Source organism: Oncorhynchus clarkii, chromosome 16 (assembly GCF_045791955.1).
Source record: "Oncorhynchus clarkii lewisi isolate Uvic-CL-2024 chromosome 16, UVic_Ocla_1.0, whole genome shotgun sequence".
NCBI classification, from domain to species: domain Eukaryota; kingdom Metazoa; phylum Chordata; class Actinopteri; order Salmoniformes; family Salmonidae; genus Oncorhynchus; species Oncorhynchus clarkii.
In genome coordinates this window covers 39,245,938-39,272,353 of record NC_092162.1, presented here as the reverse complement: position 1 = coordinate 39,272,353, position 26,416 = coordinate 39,245,938, and the positions used below count along the sequence as shown (strand labels likewise).

At 43.4% G+C, this 26,416-nt stretch overlaps 2 protein-coding genes across 2 annotated transcripts in view; both read left to right on the top strand.

Moving 5' to 3' along the window:
- Positions 1 to 658: 658 nt before the first annotated feature.
- On the top strand, positions 659 to 8,237 carry LOC139367594 (desert hedgehog signaling molecule). The gene is made up of 4 exons (XM_071105855.1): positions 659 to 1,661; positions 4,702 to 4,963; positions 5,201 to 6,204; positions 7,790 to 8,237. The coding sequence occupies exons 1-3, from the start codon at positions 1,350 to 1,352 to the stop codon at positions 6,058 to 6,060; spliced, it is 1,434 nt and encodes a 477-aa protein (XP_070961956.1). The 5' UTR covers positions 659 to 1,349; the 3' UTR covers positions 6,061 to 6,204; positions 7,790 to 8,237.
- Positions 8,238 to 11,732: 3,495 nt separating this feature from the next.
- The window catches only part of LOC139368414 (lysine (K)-specific methyltransferase 2D), a 42,073-nt gene continuing 27,389 nt past the window's right edge, over positions 11,733 to 26,416 (top strand). The window contains exons 1-17 of the mRNA XM_071107275.1: positions 11,733 to 12,340; positions 15,708 to 15,784; positions 16,172 to 16,283; positions 16,706 to 16,917; positions 17,158 to 17,273; positions 17,676 to 17,838; positions 18,113 to 18,284; positions 18,554 to 18,668; positions 18,961 to 19,139; positions 19,355 to 19,668; positions 19,872 to 20,728; positions 21,143 to 21,292; positions 21,546 to 21,665; positions 21,917 to 22,036; positions 22,207 to 22,311; positions 22,564 to 22,745; positions 23,110 to 23,274. Of these exons, the coding sequence (XP_070963376.1) occupies positions 15,736 to 15,784; positions 16,172 to 16,283; positions 16,706 to 16,917; positions 17,158 to 17,273; positions 17,676 to 17,838; positions 18,113 to 18,284; positions 18,554 to 18,668; positions 18,961 to 19,139; positions 19,355 to 19,668; positions 19,872 to 20,728; positions 21,143 to 21,292; positions 21,546 to 21,665; positions 21,917 to 22,036; positions 22,207 to 22,311; positions 22,564 to 22,745; positions 23,110 to 23,274 (3,131 nt within the window). The 5' untranslated portion in view covers positions 11,733 to 12,340; positions 15,708 to 15,735. The remainder of the gene's footprint in view (positions 12,341 to 15,707; positions 15,785 to 16,171; positions 16,284 to 16,705; positions 16,918 to 17,157; positions 17,274 to 17,675; positions 17,839 to 18,112; positions 18,285 to 18,553; positions 18,669 to 18,960; positions 19,140 to 19,354; positions 19,669 to 19,871; positions 20,729 to 21,142; positions 21,293 to 21,545; positions 21,666 to 21,916; positions 22,037 to 22,206; positions 22,312 to 22,563; positions 22,746 to 23,109; positions 23,275 to 26,416) is intronic.

The window sequence follows — 26,416 nt, the reverse complement described above, 5'->3', positions numbered from 1 at the left end:
TTGTGTGTGTGTGTGTGTGTGTGGCAGATATAGGACTGGAGTGACTTTCTCCTGCTCTTACTCAGCCTTTCTGTAATGGACACGCTTAACCTTCCATCTAGGCTTTAATAAACTAATAAGAGAGTGGTAACAGTGGTGGGGAATCCCTCCAATGATGATCTGTGGACAAAAAGCATATCAAGTTTATAGGGATATCAGGATGCTTATTGATGTCGGAAAGTTAGACACATCAGAGTTTTACTTAAAATCTAAAACTGGGTAAATGTGCAACAAAGTATATTTTATTAAGTTATACAAATAGTAATATGGTTAGTTTATTGTTTAAGTCATTTCTGTCCGATGATTCTGTGATAAATGTGTTGTTGAACAAGTAGGCTAGTAGTCCCACTGGTTCACCTCTACAAATGTACATAATAAGTTACCAACATCACCATAATGCGTAGGCCTATACGAGGTTATCTTAATCTCTGCCTCTAGAGGGGAAAATCCCGGACACCTACTGTATAACAACAAAGTCCGGCAATAACGTAAGTGGGCTAATCATGTATCGCTTGTAAACTTGAATTGGAGGCGTGTGCTTTCGAAGTGGGAGAGCGCATAGGAAGGGAGGGCAAACTGGTCCACACACTAATAAGAACCCAATGGCTGGGGCACCGCGGACAGGAGCGCTTCAACGAGACAAGTAGACGGACAAAACCTCTCGAGGTGCATTGCTGAAGGCAGACATGGGATGAGGTTCAAAGGACGCCACTGAGAATTCGCAGGGCAGATATTTCACAGATAAGCAAAGGTGAGGCGCTAGTCAGGTTTGCGCATCGCTACTGAAGTGCCCGGGGACTGGAGAGAGAGGCAGTAGGTAGGGTGACTGGACGCACGAAACACCTGCTTGGTAACAGGTAGCCTACCTCCAACAACGGATAAGGATGAGATCTATTTATTTTTCATGAATTGTGAACAGAATAAAAGGATGAACATTCTGGAAAGGAAAATAGTTTAAATGTCAAATTATTAAAGAGAAGCAATTAACAAAACAAACTACATTAAAGATAATTTAAAAAAAAAATACAGTAGTGAGTAGAGAATGTATTAACTATGAAGTTAATTTAAAGGATCAACATGGGTTTTGCAGAAGAAATTAGTTGATATACTTTCGGTGTGGATTCTGATCCATAATGGCCAAACTTTCTCTATAGAAAGATTATAACTCCTTTACATCCCATGATCTAGAATGGACCCCCACCAAGATTTGACCACCATCATTCAAATGCTATCAGGTGCCTGAAGCGGGGCTTGCTCAGCGGGCACAGTAGGTCAGTGATACTAGGGACCCAGACCCAGAACTCTCCCCAATGAAGGTGTCCTCCTGGTGGGTAAGCCTGGCATGGCTTGGCTTGCTCGCCATCTTCACATGGAGCTCCATGGTCCAGGGGTGCGGGCCAGGCCCTGGGTACGGCTTCCGCCATAGGTCCAGGAAACTCACCCCCATGCCTTACAAGACCTACTTCCCCAAACTTTCTGAGAACAACCTGGGTGCCAGTGGGAGGTCAGAGGGCAAGATCACACGCAACTCAGAACGCTTTAATGAACTGGTGTGTAACTACAACCCTGATATCATCTTCAAAGATGAGGAGAAAACCCTTGCTGACCGCTTCATGACCAAGGTAAGACTGGTTCTTCAGAGACTAGCTCAGACAGTGTGTGTGTGTGTAATGGTTAGCCAAGTTCAATTATCTGATTGTACACAAACTGTAACTACTTCTGTGTCCCTTGGGACCCACGTGGTGCCCTTTCACTTCATCCATGTTGATGACTGTGTGTACAGTAAGTGTGGTCAGTATAAGGTACAACTGGTTCAGACTTCAGACAGTGTGTAATGGTTAATCTAGTTCAATTATCTCCAGGTTTAAGTTTGATTTTATATGACATTTACTGTGGGATCACTTCCAAGGTGACAGACCCACTTGGTGCACTTTCCATTGACCCTTGTAACTCACTGGTCACTCGTGACTGTGTGGCCCTGGTAAAGTAATGTAGTTAGTATTAGACAGGCCAGTAGGTCCCTATCATAATATCATAGATGGAGGATACTCCTTCAGTGCAGGGAAGCTGGTTCCTTGTGGCAGGCTCATAGGGGAAATCCCCCTACTGGATGATTGATTAACTACAGCAGGTGGTGGTATACACCGATGTACGTGTTGCTCTCTTCTCTAGTCTGATAAACTGGTTATTAAATGAACATCAGTTTATCTGTGTGTCATCCCTACATTTACAATTTGAATTACCTCGTGAAAAGTTGATCCAATAGTGGATTCACTGTCATGACCTCTGTATTAGACAAGTTACTCACAGTATTCTGATGTGAACTTCTTTTTCATCAAATAGATCCAGTTCCGGGCGTCCATTTTTAAAATATTTTTAAAAAATTCACACTTCCCCTCTATCTTAATAAGATGGGGGGGGGGATCAGGATGTAGTTTAATATGACTCTCTGGAGAATGCGCTCCAACTCGTGATCATTTCCCCTTAATCTTTAACCAAAGTCTTTGTTGCTTGGTAATAAAACGATTCCTCTGGTTCCACTTGCCTGCTCCGTGTGTGCTTACCAGGAGGGATTCATAGGTGAGGCCAGGCAGGTAACCTTGCATAGTGTACATTAGCGTCAGGTATGCAGTATGAACATTTAAAATATTATCAGGACTGGCGAACAGAAGTTGAGAGACAGTCACAGGAACACAGACCTCTCTCATATCTTGTAGCTGACCTCTTTAGAATATCAAGGAAGCCACAGTGTGATGTTGGCATTTTGAGTTTTGAGGTTGTGGAACAATAGACATATTGTTATTGCTCTCAAATGGCTGGTAGACTCTCCGGACAAAAAGGATGCCAAAGAGGTTCTGAGGCTGTCCCCATAGAAGAACCCATTTTGGTTCCAAGTAGAATTCTACATGGAACCAAAAGGGTTCTACCTGGAACCAAAAGGTGTTCTTCAAAGGGTTCTCCTATGGGGACAGCCGAAGAACCCCGTTTGGTTGTATTCTCAACTTCTGATGTCAAGTGAGAATCTATGAATAATAGGATACAAGAGGCGTGGGATATTTCAAGCGTACAATAGGTCTGCTGTAATCTTCAAACTAGTTGTCAGATTTCTTAAAATGCACCGTCAATAGGAACATCAATACCATCCTTCACAATTGAGCATAACAACGTTTCTTATCAAAGTAGGCTACTCTACACTGGTTTGGTGATGCTTGGAGTCCTTTGTTGGCTCCTGACTGGTTGTGTATGATGTGAATCTATGTTCCTTCCTTTTTTTTGAATGATTGTACAGTATTTGTGAAGGAAATCTGTGGTCCAGTGTGTGCATACCCTTCTGATGCCCAGTCTGAGGACCAGCGTGTGTGTGCATGTGTGTGTACAGTATGTGTGCATGTGCCCCTCTCTCTGACCAGATGTGAAAGACGTTCTTTGTGTAGGGTTTTGACACTCAGAGGGGTGCAAAATTCTCGCCTGCTGAAGTAATGGCACCGTCGGAAAAGCCGACTATTGTAGTTCAATAACAATGAATCGCCTCTCTTCAATGGCATGGCGAGAAAAATGTAGCCAGTTTGTTTTTTGTCCCTCGTTCTTTTCTCACTCGGGCTGTCACACTCTCAAGTGCATGCCCCATACATTCCTCCCCTCTCTCTCTCTCTCTGCCCTCTCACTTAGTCTGAACCTGGCCTCCTCGCTGTTCAGCATCTCTCTTGCTCTCTGACTCTCTCGCTCTGAAATATGGTTGAAAAAAAACCTCTCTGTTCCAACTCGCTGGTAATTGGGACTTTCAGAAGCCGATGTGTAAGAGCCTAGATTTAGCCTCTGATGTGACATCTCGCAAACTGCTATTGTGTGACATTCAAACATAATACAGTATGCATCACTGGGTGTAAGAGTCATGATGTTCACATTTCTGATCAAAATGTCTCCAAGGTGACACAAAGACATCATGACTAAAACCTTCTGAACTAGAGAACGGCCTTGATTATTCCCTCACCCTGCAGAAAAAGGCCAAGGAATGTTCTAGAATGGCTACAGTAGCTCTGTGTTCTTATGCTGATTGTTTGAGAAAGGTTGGAGAAGGGCGGCAATGGCCTTTACAACCACTGAACACAGGAGGGGAAAATCTGATGATGTCAATGGAGACAAACGTTACCAAAGTTATTCTATAATCTAGGCAGAGGTGATAGGAATACAGTTAGTTACTGAAGTGTTGTTTTATTTGGTATTGCTTTTACAAGGGGTTGAATGTGACTGAGTGAACAGTCACAGTGGGTGAGGTAGACAGAGGACTCACAGCTACGTTCGGTCTCAAGCAGTTCCATTTCTCCCGTTAATGAATGATTCAACCCGTCTCTGTTGCCTCAGCTCGAAGGGGTTTCATACATGTCGATAGTCCATGTCGATACAGTATATATACACTGTAGTTATTGTGACAGCATATTCTCTACTCTGTCAGTGTTTATTTTTCAAACTCACACAGTATATATACACTGTAGTTATTGTGACAGCATATTCTCTACTCTGTCAGTGTTTATTTTTCAAACTCATACAGTATATATAAGTGTTGCTCCAAATAAACCCTTACTCTTATCAGTAGCATTGTATTGAATAGTATCATATTTGATTCCTTCAATGCCTCTCCATCCCTCTCTCCCTGTCCCTCAGCGCTGTAAGGACTGCCTCAACAAGCTGGCCATAGCGGTGATGAACCACTGGCCTGGGACGAAGCTGAGGGTGACAGAGGCCTGGGATGAGGATGGCCATCACCCCCCTGACTCTCTTCACTATGAGGGGAGGGCCGTGGACATCACAACGTCGGACCGCGTCCTAGACAAGTACGGCATGCTAGCCCAGCTGGCTGTGGAGGCTGGCTTCGACTTTGTGTACTATGAGTCCAAGCACCATGTGCACTGCTCTGTCAAAGCTGGTAAGTCAAGTAGGGCTAATAATCGGGCATATTTAACACGACAGACATCACCATCACATTTCCTGTGATTTGCTTTAACATGTACACCCCCCCCCCCCCCCCACACACAATCATATATTATAGATTATGATTAATATAATAACATTATTCATCTGAATCTTATTATATCACATCAAGGAAATAGAGTGTTTCAGTCATCTGAAGCCTTTCTCCATTGACTTGGATTCCTCCCTTCAGATCACTCTGTGGCAGTGGAGAAAGGGGGCTGTTTCCCCGCCTGGGCCCGGGTGAGTGTAGCCGGAGGCGGACAGAAGACCCTGGCGTCCCTGGAGCCTGGAGACAGAGTGTTGGCCCTGTCTGAGTCAGGACACGTCGTCCTCAGCCGTGTCCTTCTATTGCTACACCAGGACCATGAGAGCAGGTCCACTTTCCTCGTCCTGACCACACAAGATGGCCACCGCCTTGCCCTCACTCCCCACCACCTGGTCTTCCTGGCCCCCCATTACAAACTCCACCACAGTGAGTACCAGGCTCGGTTCGCCAGTAGAGCCAAACGGGGAGACTATGTACTCGTCCATGGAGCAGACGGTCGACTACAACCATCTCGGATCGTTTCGGTATCACAGGAGGAAGGGGTGGGAGTTTACGCACCCCTGACTGAACACGGCACTCTGTTTGTGGATGGGGTGCTGGCATCCAGCTATGCACTTCTAGAGGACCATAGACAGGCACACTGGGCGTTTGGGCCTCTGAGACTGCTGCTCTCGGTCATCCAGCTAGTTTGGGGGGAGGGCACACAGGGGGCGCAGGTCACAGAAGCAGAGAGAGAGCACACGGAGACGCCGCCCAGTCACTGCAACACTCACCAGAAGAGCCTGAGAGTTTGGGGGAATCAGAACCTCAGCAGCCCAGGCGTGTATGTGAATACAAACACTTCCGACAGACAAAGTCATTGGACCTCTGTACCCAGAAACAGAGACATTGAGGGAGGGAACTGTGACTCCGTGCCAGATAAAGTTCTGAGTGTGCACTGGTATGCTAGGCTGCTACACCGGCTTGGACAGATCTGTCTAGACCCGGAGACATTTCATCCCTAATATAAAACACACTGTAGTTACGTTTACACTGTGTCCTACCGAGATAGTGGAAATGTATAACGCTCATATTATTTTGCCCCATCTCTTACTGCTGCAACCTCGTTTTAAACCTTATGCACTGAAAGGGCGTATTTGCATCTTAATGTACAGTGCCTTGCAAAAGTATTCAGCCCCCTTGAACTTTGCGACCTTTTGCCACATTTCAGGCTTCAAACATAAAGATATAAAACTGTATTTTTTTGTGAAGAATCAACAACAAGTGGGACACAATCATGAAGTGGAACGACATTTATTGGATATTTCAAACTTTTTTTAACAAATCAAAAACTGAAAAATTGGGCGTGCAAAATTATTCAGCCCCTTTACTTTCAGTGCAGCAAACTCTCTCCAGAAGTTCAGTGAGGATCTCTGAATGATCCAATGTTGACCTAAATGACTAATGATGATAAATACAATCCACCTGTGTGTAATCAAGTCTCCGTATAAATGCACCTGCACTGTGATAGTATCAGAGGTCCGTTAAAAGCGCAGAGAGCATCATGAAGAACAAGGAACACACCAGGCAGGTCCGAGATACTGTTGTGAAGAAGTTTAAAGCCGGATTTGGATACAAAAAGATTTCCCAAGCTTTAAACATCCCAAGGAGCACTGTGCAAGCGATAATATTGAAATGGAAGGAGTATCAGACCACTGCAAATCTACCAAGACCTGGCCGTCCCTCTAAACTTTCAGCTCATACAAGGAGAAGACTGATCAGAGATGCAGCCAAGAGGCCCATGATCACTCTGGATGAACTGCAGAGATCTACAGCTGAGGTGGGAGACTCTGTCCATAGGACAACAATCAGTCGTATATTGCACAAATCTGGCATTTATGGAAGAGTGGCAAGAAGAAAGCCATTTCTTAAAGATATCCATAAAAATTGTTGTTTAAAGTTTGCCACAAGCCACCTGGGAGACACACCAAACATGTGGAAGAAGGTGCTCTGGTCAGATGAAACCAAAATTGAACTTTTTGGCAACAATGCAAAACGTTATGTTTGGCGTAAAAGCAACACAGCTGAACACACCATCCCCACTGTCAAACATGGTGGTGGCAGCATCATGGTTTGGGCCTGCTTTTCTTCAGCAGGGACAGGGAAGATGGTTAAAATTGATGGGAAGATGGATGGAGCCAAATACAGGACCATTCTGGAAGAAAACCTGATGGAGTCTGCAAAAGACCTGAGACTGGGACGGAGATTTGTCTTCCAACAAGACAATGATCCAAAACATAAAGCAAAATCTACAATGGAATGGTTCAAAAATAAACATATCCAGGTGTTAGAATGGCCAAGTCAAAGTCCAGACCTGAATCCAATCGAGAATCTGTGGAAAGAACTGAAAACTGCTGTTCACAAATGCTCTCCATCCAACCTCACCAAGCTCGAGCTGTTTTGCAAGGAGGAATGGGAAAAAATGTCAGTCTCTCGATGTGCAAAACTGATAGAGACATACCCCAAGCGACAAAGTATTAACTTAAGGGGGCTGAATAATTTTGCACGCCCAATTTTTCAGTTTTTGATTTGTTAAAAAAGTTTGAAATATCCAATAAATGTCGTTCCACTTCATGATTGTGTCCCACTTGTTGTTGATTCTTCACAAAAAAATACAGTTTTATATCTTTATGTTTGAAGCCTGAAATGTGGCAAAAGGTCGCAAAGTTCAAGGGGGCCGAATACTTTCGCAAGGCACTGTATTTATATATTCACATTGTACCTCCTCTTTTACATTCATTAAATGTGTTAACGGTTGTTTGGTTATGGTGAATGAAGAATCGTTCAGTCTTCAAAATGTGTTATAAAATGCTTTTACACAAGTTAATTCCTGAGAGAAATGAACTCGCCATAATAACTACTGCATCAGCATAAAATGTTTGTGTGTTGTCAAGAACCCATTGTATATGTATCTAATTGAGATAACATCTATAAGTCAACAGACAATGTGGTTTTCCTATACACTTTATTATTCTAAAACAATGAGGAAATATGAGTATGTACCAGAAACAATAACATATTTATTTTTTGTACTTTCTGAATCATAATATATAAATGTAGCAATTTATAAAACGCAACATGTAAATGTGTTGGTCCCATGTTTCATGAGCTGAAATAAAAGATCCAAGAAATGTCTCTCAAATTTTGTGCACAAACTTGTTTAGATCTCTGTTAAGTGAGTATTTCTCCTTTGCCAAGATAATCCATCCACCTGACTGCAGTGGCATATCAAGAAGCTGATTAAACAGCATGGTCGTTACACATGTGAACCTTGTGCTAGGGGACAATAAAAGGCAACTCTAAAAAGTGCAGTTTTGGTCACACAACAATGCCACAGATGTCTCATGTTTTGAGGAAGTGTGCAATTTGCATGCTGACTCCAGGAATGGTGTTAACGTTTTGAACAGAGTGCCCAATGGTGGCGGTGGGGTTATGGTATGGGCAGGGATAAGCTACAGACAACGAATACAATTGCATTTTATCGATGGCAATTTGAATGCACATCGATACTGTGACGAGATCCTGAGGCCCATTGTCGTGCCATTCCTCCGCCGCCATCACCTCATGTTTCAGAATGATAACGCACCTTGTCGCAAGGATCTGGACACAATTCCTGAAAGCTGAAAATGTCCCAGTTCTTCCATGGCCTGCATACTCACCAGACATGCCACCCATTGAGCAAGTTAGGGATGCTCTGGATTGACGGGTACAACAGCGTGTTCCAATTCCTGCAACTTCGCACATCTGAAGAGGAGTGGGACAAAATTCCACAGGCCATAATCAACAGCCTGATAAACTCAATGCGAAGGGGATATGTCATGCCACATCAGGAAAATGGTGGTCAAACCAGATACTTACTAGTTCTGATCCACGTCCCTTTTAAAAAAAAGGTATCTGTGACCAACAGTATTCCTAGTTATGTGAAATCCATAGATTAGGTCCTAATTAATTAATTAATTCAATTTAATGTCTTCCTTATATGAACTCTGTAAAATCTTTGAAAATTGTTGCATTTATATTTTTGTTCATTGTATTTTAATTATTATAACTATAGCCTCACTTGTTATTTGTTATAGTGCCTTTAATTTAACAAAACAATCATTGTATTATTTTGTAATGTAAACCCTGCAAAACAATAATCCTGCTTGTGAATGTAGATTCTCTCTGTTAAATCTTTCCGCCTCTGTTAGGATTTGGGTTACAAATTACATGTACAGGAGACTACATGAAAAACTAGAGAAATCGGACCAAGGCCTATAGTCATTTTTGGAGATTCCGAACTACAGTGGGAGCTATGTCTTGGTGCCTGTGTAATTTAGCAGAGCGGGTTAAACCTCAGATATCCAGCAGGACTGTTGGCGTAGTCGACAGTAGTTAATAAGAAACCCAGACAGACTTAATATTCTCCCATGCTGACCTCGCTCTCTCTCTCTCTCTGTTTATCTTAATCATATTCTCCATCCTGGCTCTTGGGAAATGGAATCTCTATGTTCCAATTCTCCAAATATTTTACAAGTGTATGTGCAGCTTGTTAATAGCGCATGTAGTACCGGTAAATTGTGGGTTAATTATTAAGTCGACATTTTTATTCTCCTTTGTACCATGAACAAACCAGTCCCTTGTCTTATTTGTCTCATTTATTTATCTTGAAATGTTCTCTTCTCAGCTCCTTTATCCTCACAGCACACACACACACACACAGTGTTTATCCCAAGACAAGTAATACAAAGGTTATACACCCCCTTGTGGAGGACCTGAAATCATGCTTGTGGATTATATGTACTTCAGTCTTTTTAGCTATTGCTCTTATACCTGTGTAATAATGCCATAATTACTCTAGTAATTTGTTATTAATAAAACAGGAATGTAAATGTAAAATGTAAAATGCACTAATTTAATTGCATAGCAATGAGTTATCCAGTCCAGGTAAGGGCTCCATCCTCATTTAGCCTTATTCTGTATACTCAGTAAATGCACTCTAATTAAGATGGACTAGAAGAAGGGATAGCCTAATTGTTGAGAGCGGTGTTTGTTTTGGAAATCATAGAGAGAGAGAGGGGAATAGAGTAATAGGGTTGGGGGAGGTAAAAGGTGTTTGAAACTAAATAAAAAGGAACAAGCTGAATGTCATTGTTCTGGTTAGCGTTGGGTAGTAGACAGCTGTGGAGGTATTCTATCCAGGGGATTATCCTTGCAGAGATAGAAGGGGCAGATGGGATGCACAGACAGATCAAATCAGACCAATGGGAGAAGCCCAATAACATAATACCACCCACCTTTTACCATTGTTGACCAATCACAGCACAGTGTCACAGATTACCACAGAATCCCAACCAGTCCCGGCCGTCCAAAATCCAATCCAATCCTGCTAAAGCCGAATAGGAGTTTGGTAATCCAGTCAGGGCCACCAGCCTATTTTAAAACAGCTTTTTAGTTATGAAAACCAATCCAGCACAACCAACTAACCATTACATGGTTAGTTAGTTCACAGGCAAACTGTTCATCTGATCTGAGAGAATAGCAGGTCTTTCAATAGAACGTTGGACAGCCTGCAGTGCAGTGATTTAGGCATATTCATTAACAAAACAAACAGACATTTTCAATAACGAATGATCAGGGTAAAATTCAGTATGGTGAACGGCTGTGGGACATGAACACGTTCCCGTGCCCTGTATCAGGACTCAGGAGTGAATGTTGAGATGTGTTTGTTGCATTCAGTGTATGTGTGATTGTGAGGACCAAGATATAGAATCAGGGCCTTGAATTTGATGCACAGATGCACCTAGAACTCAGTAGAGGAAGGACCAAATGGCCAGAATAAGCATTCTGTACCGACTGAAGACACTTATTGGTCCAAGCAGGTAAATTATAGCCAAGAGGGAGTTGCAGTGGTGTAGACCAGTGAGAGAGCACTTGATCATTCATACTTGGAACTAAGTGAATGGGGCAGAATTAGGTTGATTGATTCCTCTGAATAACATGCTAGATCTGCAGAACATTGTTGCCATGTTCATGGACAATGGCATGGTAGTGCATGGCCAGGGTACAGGAATCACCATGGAGATGCAGACCGTTATAGGCCAGTGCTATCGGGACAGTAGCATACTGGGACTCTGGGAGGAGTGAATGGGTCATTCAAGACAAGAAGCCTACCTGGAGAAGTAGAATTTAATCTGAGAATCAGTGAGAGAAAGAGGCAATTATAGCATGTGTGGAATACAATAACCTTTCAGACAATGAGCTATCTTCCTCAACTCTACAACATATCCAAAGCAATCACATTCCATTATTGTTTTCACAGTTTTGCTTCGTGTGTAGTAATTGACATTGGTCTCAGTCAGATGATCTGACATTATGGTGTAAAAATAATGGCTTCCAAAATGTCCATCCCTTTAAACACATTACTAATCTGCCACACACCGACTTCTTTTGTAAAATTAGGATAAACTATCTACTAAAATATTATATTCCTGAAAAAGTTAGATACATTGTTGGCTTAGAGCTAACCTAGCTAGCTATACAGCCAGCAATTTGGAGTTGCGCATGCAAATGTCCTCCCTTCCAGACTTGAGATGTTTGACGTTGTTGTTATTAGCTTGCTAGCTGCTAATTTAGCTAGCCACTTGACGGAGCACACTCGTGTGGATTTGTTCAATGAAGTCTAAGTGAAAGTGATCCGGACAAGAGTAGCTAGCTAGCTAACGTTCAAGGCGTCAAGTGTCTTAAACATTGTTTCAAATATTGCCTGAAAGTTTAGCAAGCTAATAAATCGAGATATTGCCTAATTTTGGATCGAATATCGGATGCAAATTTACTGTAATCTCCGGACCAGCAAGCTGCTGAGAAGCTAGTGTCGTTAGCCAGTTACCTAATTTAGTTAGCATCAACTACTGAACATTCTCCACCTATGTTTCGGAACATCGATATTCATTGTGCATTTTCCCGGAGGATTACAATTGCAGAATTGTCGACCGTTGCTTTTAGTTGAATTATTTTCATAGCGTTTTAGCAACTGTATCAACTCTGCCTCTCCAGCTCCGACCGTGGCTGGCTGGCTAGCTAAGCTAGTTATCCAGCCTGCCGTGCCACCCGCTGTGCACTTCCCCCACTCACCTCCTTCTCCAGCCGGGTAGCTTTAGCTAGCCCGCTAAGTAAAATGAGACCAGCATCAACTATTTAACTGTGTAGCCTGCTGCAAAATGGATTGTAATCTGATGTATGAAGACACAACCATCACATTGTAAGGTGAGTTGTTTGGTTGAGTAACATAACAGCTATTTGACCAATCCATTTCCCTGACCTTTAATGCTAACAGGAGCTAACTACTTGATTAAGGATGGCTAACGCGTTAGCTACACTGACTAAATTAGCTAACTATAACTACCGCTACATCGACTAGTTAGCAAACGACTTGAATGTACTCTCTGCTAGCGTAAGTTAGCTAACGTTACATGCTTAGCAAGATAACTAAACATAGCTAGCTATGTTTAGTTAACTGTTGGCCACCCTTATTATTTCAACTGCGTAGCTAGTCAACTCAGTGCCGTAACGTTAGTTATCTTGTATCCTAGTTAGCAGCTATGTTCATCAATCATGTAGCTTAGCTAGTTTAACCAACGGTTAATTCAAACAACCGTTGGGGTTGCTGTTTTGGACATATGCATTGTTGATTTTAGCTTGTAGTTGCCTATCAAGTGGACTCAATTGTGTTATTCTTGGTTAACTAACGTTAGGCAGGGTCAGTGTTTGGCAATAGCTAACTAGGTCATAAATCAGGGTCCATTCAGACAAGCTAAGGTTAGCTGGTTAACTTGCTACTAGTAACGTTAGTTAGCTCGGTGTGCTACACGAGTTTCGTTCTAAACGTTAATAAGTGACTGAAATACGCTGTAAACGGAATAGGTAATCAACTAATTTAGCTGTGTTGTTGTCGGTGGCTTTCAGTTCTGTCTGTGTTTACAGTAATCATAGTGATCACTGATATATTCTAGCTAGTTATTGGCTTGGTTACAAAATGGCTAACTAGTTACATGGCCACCCTTTACAAAAGTCACAATACAATATACGTCTTCTTGTAGCCTATACTGTATAGTAGGTAGCAGTAGACCACTAACAGTCGCTTAGGGAAATGGACCAGTCCCCCAAACACATTCTGCGTTACTCCAATTATACAGTTTGAGATACTGGCTATGTGCTTGCCAAGTAATTCGTTACCTCAACTACACGATGATTTCATCCGCGGAGTTGCCCCCAGACTAGGTTTTGAAATGAACCTCTGACTCCTTCGATTTGCTATGTAGTCGATAATTAAATGTACATTGTTAAACCTTTACCGTGTAGCTATGCGTGGCCTCTGTTGCGTGGCTTTCTTTGTTAGCTGAAATCCATACTTTTTAATAAAACCTTGATCAAATACAACCACCGACATTTTCCTCATTGCTGTTGCTCTAAGATGACAACTCAACGCGAATGTGCATGTGCCAATTGAAGCTCAACAAGGACACAGCCAGTGTGCGATTGTTTTATTACAATGTATGGATTTCTGCTAACAATGGCGTGCAACAGAGGACATAGGTACACAGTAAGGGTTTAAGATGTACGTTTTGAAGTATCAACTGCATAGCGCACGCTCAACTCCGTGGATGAAATCATCATGGAGTTGAGATACTTGGCAAGTTATGTGCCTACTTCATGTTGATGTGCAAATTGTAGCCATCTTGCTAATTTTCATGGCAAGAAGATGTGCAAATTGTGATCTGATTCTGAACACAACCAGCTGCACTGGAATGAGCAATAGGTTGGCTTGCTGTAATAAACACAGGTATAGCCCTAACACTGGGATTTGTGAGTTTTTCTTACAGTAGACCCAATTTAGTAAAACAAATTGATGAATGGGATACGCCAAACACAGGAGGCTGCTGAAGAGAGGACGGCTCATAATAATATCTGGAAACCATCAGTTTGAGTTCTATACTATTCCAGCCATTACTATGAGCCCGTCCTCCCCTATTAGGGTGCCACCAACCTCCTATGACTCAAAAGCCACACATCACTGCATACAATGAATTGTACATTACATCAATTATGTGGAGGCGAGGTACATTTGATTAGTTGTTCATGTTTCACAGTAGAGAAGGTTAGGACATGGATCTTATTTATTTAACTAGGCAGGTCTCTTAAGCACAAATTCTTATTTACCTTGTCAGCTCGGGGATTCGATCTTGCAACCTTTCGGTTACTAGTCCAACGCTCTAACCACAAGGCTAACTCCTGTCCAATTAGCTGACTAAACTCCAATGTTGAAGGAAGTTTCTGATGAACTCCACCAAAGGAGTGGAGCAGGGACCAGGCTTTGTGAAATTCAGCTCTGACTACATTGATTCGCCCAAGATCTATAAATGTACATTGTGAAAACACTAACCATGTACCTATGTTTGTTCTCTGTTGTTGCTTGCCATACTTTTTATATAAAATACAATCACTGACTGTTTCCTTGCTGAGATTCAATTGGCACATGCGCATTTTCCCTGAGTGTTATGTGATTGTTTGATATCTTTTCTTTTTCAATAAACAAAGGCACAACTACAGAAGACAAACTAACTGTTATTGGGTTAATTTGGGCTGCAGCCATTACTGCAGGAGGCATAGTTGTGTGGCTTCAACCTTCACTAAACATGTCATATTGCTACATCTTGGAAAATGTAGTCTACACGGTTAACAAATCGATTACTCAACAATTTCATATATTTTCACTGTACCTTTAGTCCGTATAATTTTAGCGGAACTCTGCTGCACAGTGGTATGGCTTCAGCACGAAATTGACACTGTTGCAACAGGAAGTCATGTACACGGAAGTTGTATTTTCTTTGTGTATCTCGGTTTAGGGTTGTTTTATTTAAAGAAAACAACATTTAAGTTCCTATATTTTGTTCTTTTTCATACATGACTTGTGCGGGTTTGGATTATGTATTGCCGGCAAAACAAAGATTGAAATGTCTTCAAACATTTCTAATATATTTTGCTAGTCGCCGACACGCTATTTTCACGCAAATAGTTTGCGAATCCCGGGTAGCCAGCTAGCTACTTGGTTAGCAAGAAGGCTATCAGTTAACGACGTAGCTGGCGGTTTCAACTACCTTTGAGCACATAAACAGCCATATTCATTCCGATAGATTGGATCGCGGTCAATCGATGACGTGTATCAAAATGATGCATTTAGTATCCCAATGCAAATAACTAAAGGTTTGTATTGAATTAGTTCTCTTCCTACGAACGTTAACTAGTTATATTTAGACGTCTCTCTTGTCAGTCGTCTGAGGTTATGAGATAGCCAAAACAGCTAGCTGACGTCGGCTGTCTATTTAATAGTCTAGCTAGTAAAGCTACTGCAACAATGTGAAATATCGGGCTTCTGCCCTGCACAAAAGGGAATTGAGCCTCGCATGATTTTGCGATTGGAAGTCCGATAACATAACTGTGACAACCGGTAGTTGTTGGTTTGTCCCGCGTATGAATATGTAGTAAATCATGTACATATGTAATGTTATTGTTTATTTTGGTATATGATAACTCTAATATAATTAGGTGACTTCATTGTTTGTTTATGTTTCAGGTCTCTGTCAAGGAGATCAGCAGAGGGGATGGACAAGCCGAAATCAAACTGCGAAGAAAATGTCTCTGAACCGACAGGTACAATGATATACATGCTGTGGTCAGAAAACAGTAGTTGTTGATAATTGGAATCATTTTCAACTACACACATTTGTTTTATTTCAAGGACTCACAAATGTATAATGTCAGTTTCATTACTTCCTCTGCAACTATTCTCCAAAAAATGCTCATATAGGTTCTACAATGTAGGTGTTATTGAGCAGATTTGATTTTATTAGAACATTAATCAATAGATATATCAGAATTAAATTGTTGTTGCACATTTTTTTGGAATGGATTTCCATACAGTAGCCTGTATAGGAATCTTCTTTAGCAAAGGTTATCAGAATGCCACTTACTTTAAAAAGCAATATCCATTGATTAAAAAAACCATGTGGACTAATGTTATGTTGATTCCTCAACCAGCTGATGAAAGCGCCCCTGCAGAGCAGCCAGTCCCCTCAGAGGGGGAGTCAGAGGCCCCTTCTGCTGCAGAGGACACGTCGGACACTGCTGCCGCCACTTCCAACACACATGTGTAAGTCCATTTTTAGATGTTTTGGCCATTTTTCTTTTTCTTTGACGTTTCAAATGACATTTATTGGCACATTCCAATACCAGTCACACACCCAGATCACATTCTCTACAAAGGTTTTTAGAGCAGACTCCCATTGGTCTGCTAAGAGATGAAAATTGTCAGATCATGAGGGCCGTAGTGCACTGCCCAGCATTACATGGGAGATGTGAAATCAGACGTTTACTCCCAAATAAGCTTTGCGGGATTTAAATGGTTAATGTTGAAGTATAATATGGAATGTAATAGTATTGATGTTTGAGGTGAGTGCTATAGTAATTTTGCTTCTTGTTATAGTAATTTTGCTTCTTGTTGACCTGCACATTATTCCTTTTTTGGATCCCCTTACCTGCATGTTATCTGTCTGACACTGTCTGTCTGCACAGGGAGAGCAGCGTGAGGGCCTGTGCTCTCTGTAACTGCGTGGAGCGCAGCTTGCACGGACAACGGGAACTCCGACATTTTGGGCCATCTTCCTCCCGGCCGGCCCTAGAGGCCGCAGCTTCATCACTGCCAGGGCCTGGGAGCGATGACCTGTCTTCCATCGGATTCTCCAACTCCGACGCATCCTGTCTGGCAGCACAGTTGGAGGACACAGGTGGGACTCCACACTCATCACATCACATTTTTATTTTGTTTTACGGAAACTGTTTTCTTGGTCAGGGGTGTATTACTAATATGTTACCCACTGGGGAGCTTGTACACACAGTGCAGTTTACATAGTAAGTCTATCCCCAAACCCATATTATAAAGCATTTTACAGAAATTCCAATTATTGATCAGAACAGAAGTCAGAGACCATACAGGTGTAGTATCTGATTCTTAATGTGTTGAGCAGGGGGTTGCTGGGTGCATCACTGGTGTGCGCTGTGGTCAGATGGAGTGAAGCAGGGGGAGGAGGCTGAGGAGGTGCTGGAAAATGTGGACAAGGCCGTTATCTCAGGGACACAGCGGGTAAGTTGACCACTCGTAGATTACACAAATGACAAATGCTTTTATAGATTCCAGGACTCTATATAACGTTTTATATATATATATATAACGTTAACAATTGTTTCTGACCAGGAGTTTTAAAGAATAATTCAACTGAACACTGATGCAAAGCTGTGCATGGTTCTGGGCTATTCTGGGTTCAGCTTAGTGAATGTACCTTCCATTAAACCCACAGGCACATTCAGTAATGGTTTTCAGAAATTCTTAGGAAAGGAAAACCTGCACTCTCTCAATAGTATTATGAAGTACAATTCATTTGAATGCTGTGGTTCTATATTCTCTCCTCTAACATTTCTTTGTTGTAGCTCAAATTCTTCCCTCTAGTGTCTCGCCCATAACCTTGTCTCTGAACCTTCTGTTTAGCTGTGTGAATATTGCAAGCGTCTGGGTGCTACCATCCGCTGCCATGCTGAGGGCTGCTCACGGTTCTACCACTTCCCCTGCTCTGCTGCCAGCGGCTCCTTTCAGTCCATGAAGCTCCTGGCTCTCCTCTGTCCAGAGCACATAGACAAGGCTGAGGAGATGGGTAAGGACACCTCCCAATGTTGAGGTCCAAAGCCCCAACTCGATCATTAGGTTATGCTCTGTGTGTGTGTGTGTGTGTGTGTGTGTGTGTGTGTGTGTGTGTGTGTGTGTGTGTGTGTGTGTGTGTGTGTGTGTGTGTGTGTGTGTGTGTGTGTGTGTGTGTGTGTGTGTGTGTGTGTGTGTGATTGGGTCACTCAATCGTTTGGTTGGTGTATGTATGTGTGGTCACTCGATCGTTTGGTTGGCTAACTATGGTTTGTTTGTCTGCCCTCCAGCGGGTGAAGAGGCGCGCTGCGCCGTCTGTGACTCTGCCGGGGAGCTGCTGGACCTACTGTTCTGTACGGGCTGTGGGCAGCACTACCACGCCGCCTGTCTGGAGATCAGCGCCACACCCATACAGAGATCAGGGTGGCAGTGCCCAGAGTGTAAAGTGTGCCAGACATGCAGGTGAGTGTCTCCTTGCTGCCCAATGGGTCATCCATTTTTTAAATGGAAATATCGCTCTCTTTTTTTACATATAAACTTATTTTTTTTTTTTTTGTTCAATGGATTGATGTGCCCTCTAGGGAAACTGTGAAACCTTCTACCCGCATGCTCCCAATTAGTAGGGGCAGGGGTTTCCCTGATCATGGGACTTTTTCAGGAAAACACTCTGGGCTGTTGCTGATGCATACAGCTGTTTCCTGAATCAAATCAAGTTCTCTCTCATTTTCCAGGCAACCAGGGGAAGACTCCGTGATGTTAGTATGTGATGCCTGCGATAAGGGCTACCACACCTTCTGTCTCCAGCCAGCCATGGTCTCTCTTCCCTCCGACACATGGAAGTGCAGAGTAAGTGTGCTGAACCGATATTGCTACTCCTGCCGTAGTCTCCTCTGTTAGGAAAGGAGGATGCTGCTGCCCTATAATTGAAGTCCTAACTCATGTGTTGTCAATAAACACATATTACTGTAAATGGTTAAAGTTATTCATCTGTTTATTTGGAGGCTTTTTAATGACAATTCTGTCAATTAAAGTATGAATATGTGAGAATATAACATTTTCTAGGTATCAGAAAATAATCACTGTGTGTTTCCTGTGTGAATAACCTCTGTACTTTCCCGCTGTGTATCCCCCATCTCAGAGGTGTCGGGTGTGTACGGACTGTGGTGCTAATGGTCTGACGCAGCCCGGCTCGGCCCAGTGGTTTGACAACTATGCCGTGTGTGAGGGCTGCCAACGGACCCGCAGTTCTACGTGTGGCGTCTGCGGCAAAGCCTCGGAACCACCCGTCACGCTGCCGCGTTGTATCACCTGCAACAGGTATGTCTACCGCCTCAGAAGGAATCAATAAGTCAGTCAATCAATCGAAAGGATTTAGAACGCCTTCCTCATCGAGTTGTTAACAAAGTATTTTACAGTTACCCGGCCTAGACCCTCAGCCTAAAGAACAATCGCAGTCATTTGCTAACTTTTTATGTAGAATTTGTCCCACCTTTGTTCCTTCATTTTTGAGCATTCCTTTGTCATCGACCTAGGTGGGTGCACAGTGAGTGCTCCTCTGCGTCGGAGCCACCTGAGGAAAAGTGCACCTGTTCGCTCTGCCGAGACCGAGAGCCTGCGCCAGCCCCTGTCACACAGACTGACGGACAGACGGACACAATGGAGATGCAGCCCACAGAGACGGGGTCGGAGGTGACGATAGAAGGACAAACGGACACCGTTGCCGAGATGACGATCCAGACGGACGCAGCAGCTGAAGTTCCTGTGGAAAGGCAGACGGACGTGTCTGAGGAGGTGACGATAGAACAGGCGGAGACCAAGACGGACGAGGAGGTGCCCATGGAGCTGGGTAGGTTGACTTGACTGTTTTTTGTTGTCGTTATACTTGATAAAAAGGGAAGAGTTAACAGTTGGTGCCGTCTCTGAAAGAGCAGCATGACAAACTCTACCCGCGTTCTTACCTAAGCCATCCAATTTTTTTTGTGACGCGCGATAAATGGTAGTACACAGAGTGCATGTTGGGAGTGGTGAAGCTGACTTTCTTTTCAACAGGGACGGAGGCTAAAGTGGTAGAAACGAATGAGAGCACCATGGAGGCGGGGCCTCAAATGGAGGAAGTCCCTGCAGAACAGCCCATGGTCCAGGCTGAGGTTATAGAAGAATGTCAAACAACCGAACAACAGGAGGCTCCTAGTTTACCTGTCGCTGTTGCGGAAGAGAGAACAGAGGATGCTTCCAACCAGATGCCACATCCCCAGGTCAGCTATGTCCCTATCCTTGAGTCTCCGGAGTCACCAGAACAGCAACCGCCACAGTCACCAGAACCAGCACCAGTAGTGCAGGTCGGCCCTGATCACAGAAAGGAGAAGGATAGGGAGGAGGTCAAGCCCTCAACAGAGCAGCAGGCCACACAGGAGGAGAAGATAAGGGGTGAGGGCATGTCTACAACCAAGCCATCCATTCGGGACTCGCCAGATTCACCGACCCCTCCCATTTCCATGCAAGAGGCGGAGCATGTTTCCATGGACACAGATGAGGCCGGGCTAAAGGAGGAACGCTCAGGGTCTCCCATTCCTCCTGCTCCTCAGGCCGACACACAGGAGGCTGCTCCTTCTACTGTGGACATGGAGGACAGGGGGACTCACTCTGAGGAGGAGGAGTTTGTAGAAGAAGAGGAGGAGCAGCAGGGGAAGGAGGCAGGCGGAGAGGGTCATCATAGTCATCACAGAAGGGTCAAGATCAAGCAGGAGCCCCAGGACCCCACGGAGGAGCAAGAGGAGACGAAGCCTGATCAACTCCTCCTAGATGAGATGTCCAACCAGAGCCACCAGAGTCCCGGGGACGAGAGCAGCTCTGGCTTCCTTGGCTCCCCGGCCGAGAACGAGGCTGAGGCGGAGCCTGACGCACAGGTAATGGGGGCAGACACAGTGACGTTTAGAAATCACGTTTAAAGCCTCACCTTTTTAGCTTGGCCTTTTAAAAAGGGAAATCTGCAGGTGAAACAATAACAAAGTGTCACCCTGCTACTGTTTCGGTAAAAAGCTGAGGGGTTGGAGAAATGTAACCTCTCAAATTCATGGACAGGGTATGGATACAAGGACTGACCTTCCAGTCAAAACAATTGATGTAGTGCCCTTTTAGTGCCCTTTTAGTGCCCTTTTAATCAGTCATTTTCTTGTTTTAGACATTCATGGAGTTTTATGTTTCTATTTTCATCCCCTTTACTGCTTCTCGTTTGCTTTTACTTTCATTTGATTGTTTTACTGTTTAGTGTGTTGCGATTTTAAATGCACTTTGAATAAAGCTCTATTTTGATTTGACAGCTGTCCATGGAGCTTAGCCTGATGCCCACCGGCCGCTCGCGTTCCGACTCCCTGCTCACTGAGACGGACGACTCGCTGCCCTTTGACCCCCTCAAACCAGACGGGGAGAAGAAGAGGAGAGGCTCTCCGGGGCGCTCCCGGGTCAAACAGGTGCGGTCCAGTAACAAGTTGGTGTCCATAGACAATCAACACTCATTCAAAAGTCTAACTCTGTCATAGGGCTTTTGTTGTTACGATAGGCCCATTTCACAATGACGTTGAGGTTACAAAACTGTCTCTGCCAAATGTTCTGTGTTATATGTTGGCCAATGGCTAGATGCAGTGGTCTTATTCATCAGTTCTAAAAACCTGTCAGTTATCGTATGTGATGAGGTACTGACACGGTTGGTGTTGGTCTTTTCAGGGGCGGGGTAGCAGCAGTTTCCCGGGGAAGCGGCGCCCTCGCGGTGGTGGTGGTGGTGGCAGGGGCCGTGGCGGAAGGAACCGCCTCAAAGCCATGGCCTCCTGCATCGACGCCTTCCTGGTGAGTAAAACCGTTCGACGACACCGAGACATTGAAATGTAATTTATTCACTAGCTCACTCACTCACTTCGTTATGTCATCAAATGTCGACATTGAACCTTACCATAGACACAAACCACAGCGGCAGCTTGTCACGGTTCTCTAGAATGTTTGGAACTTGATCTCTTGTCTAAAGTTCATTCGATACAGATCACTTGATTGTAACTTGATATCAGAATGTGATTGGCTCTATGTGTTATTGCTGATCCTAGCTGAGCATGACAGCAGCAGACACTGGACTGAGTAAGGAGGAGGAGGAGGGGGAGGAAGATGAGGCTATGCAGAACACGGTGGTGCTCTTCTCCAACACCGATAAATTTGTCCTGCTTCAGGTAATTCTGGTCTCATGCTTTTCATTTTGATATTTTTCCAGTTCCCCTTTGGCATGTACCATGTCAGACAATCTTAGACATTTTTAAGCATCTTCACTGTAACCCAAGCTGCCTGTGTTTTTCCCTTCTCTCTGTCACCTCCCCTCCCTCCCTCTTTCTCTCTCTCTCAGGACATGTGTGTGGTGTGTGGCAGTTTTGGGAAGGGTGTGGAGGGGCAGCTGCTGGCATGTGCTCAGTGTGCACAGTGTTACCATCCGTACTGTGTGAACAGCAAAGTAAGCAGCAACTTATTCATTCTTTATTACATCTTCATACAGCTAGTCTTCCTAATAATATTATGGTGCGCGCCTTTCGCAGATGCTTTGCAATAGGCCACTGTAAAGAAATAAAACAAAGGTTCAAGAGTTACAACACACAAGCCTCTGGCTTCATCTTGATGCCATTTTCAGAAATCAAACGTTAACTGTTTATTTGTATTATTAAAATATTTTTACACTGTATCCCCCCCCTTCTCCTTCCTCCTGCAGATGACTAAGATGATGCTGCGTAAGGGCTGGCGTTGTCTGGAATGTATCGTGTGTGAGGTGTGCGGCAAGGCCTCGGACCCGGCCCGCCTGCTGCTGTGTGACGACTGTGACGTCAGCTACCACACCTACTGCCTGGACCCGCCCCTACACACTGTACCCAAGGGGGGATGGAAATGCAAATGGTAAACATGAATCCCAGCTCTTTCTCTCTCTTCAAATATACCCATAAAGAAGCAACGACAGCAACTCTTTCACCGGGATAGCCTGTTCAGTCATGCTTTTGGGTCTGAATAAGGTTCAAATGTAAATTCACGTGTACCAGAATCTGCATAGTATGCACACGACAACAAAAAAAGTCCTGAAGCCTAACTTTAAAAGCTCAGATGTCTGTCTTTTTACTTTCCGTTTCTCGGTTACATCTGAACTTATACATTTTCACGAACAGTACCAGCAACAAGAATTACACCACCATTTTGAACATTCACCTGTCAGATACTGTACTTGAACCTGATTGCTCATTGTCCCTGTTGTCTGTTCATTGTGTAGGTGTGTGAGCTGTATGCAGTGTGGTGCCAGCAGCCCGGGGTTCCACTGTGAGTGGCAGAACAACTACACCCACTGTGGCCCCTGTGCCAGCCTGGTAACCTGCCCTGTCTGCAGGGAGAACTTCATGGAGGAGGAGCTGCTGCTGCAGTGCCAACACTGTGACAGGTGAGTACCACTCATTACAACTACACAAACATACATAGAGATATTTGGAAGGTTGTTGAGATAAAGATATATATAAATACACACTACCAGTCAGAAGTTTGGGCACCTACTCACTCCAGGGTTTTTCTTTATTTTTACTATTTTCTACATTGTGGAATAATAGTGAGGACATCAAAACTATGAAATAACACATGGAATCATTTAGTAACCATGAAATTGTTAAATAAATCAAAATATATTTTTTTATTTGAGATTCTTCAAAGTAGCCCCCCCTGTGCCTTGATAACAGCTTTGCACACTCTTGGCATTCTCTCAACCAGCTTCACCTGGAATGCTTTTCCAACAGTCTTGAGGGAGTTCCCATATGCTGAGCACTTGTTGGCTGCTTTTGCTTTACCTTACGGTCCAACTTATTCCAAACCATCTCAATTGGGTTGAGGTCGGGTGATCTGATGCAGCAGTCCATCACTCTCCTTCTTGGTCAAATAGCCCTTACACAGCCTGTAGGTGTGTTGGATCATTATCCTGTTGAAAAACAAATGATATTCCCTCTAAGCGCAAACCAGATGGGATGACATATCGCTGCAGAATGCTGTGGTAGCCATGCTGGTTAAGGTTGCCTTGAATTCTAATTAAATCACCATACCACCTCCTCCATGCTTCACTGTGGGAACCACACATGCAGAGATCATCCGTGCACCGACTCTACGCCCCACAAAGATGGCGGTTGAAACCCAAAATCTCAAATTTGGACTCATCAGACCAAAGGACAGATTTCCAACAGTCTAATGTCCATTGCTTGTGTTTCTTGGCCCAAGGAAGTCTCTTCTTATTATTGGTGTCCTTTAGTATTGGTTTCTTTGCAGCAATTTGACCATGAAGACCTGATTCACGCAGTCTCCTCAGAGCAGTTGATATTGAGATGTGTCTGTTACTTGAACTCTGTGAAACATTTATTTGGGCTGCAATTTCTGAGGCTGGTAACTCTAATGAACTTATCCTCTGCAGCAGAGGTTGGTCTTCCTTTCCTGTGGCGGTCCTCATGAGATCTAGTTTCATCATTAGTGTTTGATGGCTTTTGCAACTGCACTTGAAGAAAGTTCTTGAAATTTTCCCGATTGATTGACCTTCATGTCTTAAAGTGATGATGGACTGGCGATTTTCTTTTGTTTATTTGAGCTGTTCTTGCTATAATATTGACCTGGTCTTTTACCAAATAGGGCCATCTTCTGTATACCACCCCTACCTTGTCACAACACAATTGGTTTGCTCAAACGCATGACGAAGGAAAGAAATTCCACAAATTAACTTTTAACAAGGCACACCTGTTAATTGAAATGCATTCCAGGTGACTACTTCATGAAGCTGGTTGAGAGAATGCCAAGAGAGTGCAAAGCTGTCATCAAGGCGAAAGGTGGCTACTTTGAAGAATCTCAAATAAATTTGTTTAACACTTTTTTGTTGGTTACTACATGAGTCCATGTGTGTTATTTCATAGTTTTGATGTGTTCACCATTATTCTACAATGTAGAAAATAGCTCAAATAAAAACCCTTGAATTAGTCTTTTGACTGATACTGATACTTTTGACTGATACTGCGTGTATGTATGTACAGTTGAAGTCGGAAGTTTACATGCACTTAGGTAGGAGTCATTAAAACTCGTTTTTCAACCACTCCACAAATGTCTTGTTAACAAACTATAGTTTTGGCAAGTCTGTTAGGACATCTACTTTGTGCATGACACAAGTAATTTTTTCAACAATTGTTTAGACAGATTATTTAACTTATAAGGTGTATGTAAACCTCCGACTTCAGCTGTGTGTATGTATGTACAATTGAAGTCGGAAGATTACATACACCTTAGCCAAATACATTTAAACTCAGTTTTTCACAATTCCTGACATTTAATCCTAGTGAAAATTCCATGTCTTAGGTCAGTTAGGTTCACCACTTTATTTTGAGAATGTGAAATGTCAGAATAATAGTAGAGAGAATAATATATTTATTTCAGCTTGTATTTCTTTCATCACATTCCCAGTGGGTCAGAAGTTTACATATACTCAATTAGTATTTGGAAGCATTGCCTTTAAATTGTTTAACTTGGGTTAAACATTTCGGGTGGCCTTCCAAACGCTTCCCACAATAAGCTGGGTGAATTTTGGCCCATTCCGCCAGACGAAGCTGGTGTAACTGAGTCAGGTTTGTAGGCCTCCTTGCTCGCACACACTTTTTCAGTTCTGCCCACAAATTTTCTATGGGATGAGGTCAGGGCTTTGTGATGGCCACTCTAATACCGTGACTTTGTTGTCCTTAAGCCATTTTGCCACTTTGGAAGTATTCTTGGGGTCATTGTCCATTTGGAAGACCCATTTGCGACCAAGCTTTAACTTTAAGACTGATGTCTTGAGATGTTATTTCAATATCCAATATCCACATTTTCCTACCTCATGATGCCATCTATTTTGTGACGTGCTCCAGTCCCTCCCACATCATGATGCTGCCACCCCCGTGCTTCACAGTTGGGATGGTGTTCTTCGGCTTGCAAGCCTCCACCTTCTTCCTCCAAAATATAACGATGGTCATTATGGCCAAACAGTTCTATATTTGTATCATCAGAACAGAGGACAAAAAGTACGATCTTTGTCACCATGTGCAGTTGCAAACCGTAGTCTGGCTTTTTAATGGCGGTTTTGGAGCAGTGGCTTCTTCCTTGCTGAGCGGCCTTTCAGGTTATGTCTATATAGGACTCGTTTTACTGTGGATATAGATACTTTTGTACCTGTTTCCTCCAGCATCTTCACGAGGTCCTTTGCTGTTGTTCTGGGATTGATTTGCACTTTTCACACCAAAGTACGTTCATCTCTAGGAGACAGAACGTGTCTCCTTCCTGAGCGGTATGACGGCTGCATGGTCCCATAGTGTTTATACTTGCGTACTATTGTTTGTACAGATGAACGTGGTACCTTCAGGCATTTGGAGATTGCTCCCAAGGATGATCCAGACTTGTGGAGGTCTGCAATTTTGTTTCTGAGGTCATGGCTGATTTATTTGGATTTTTCCATGATGTCAAACAAAGAGGCACTGAGTTTTTGAAGGTAGGCCTTGAAATACATCCACAGGTACACCTCCAATTGACTCAGG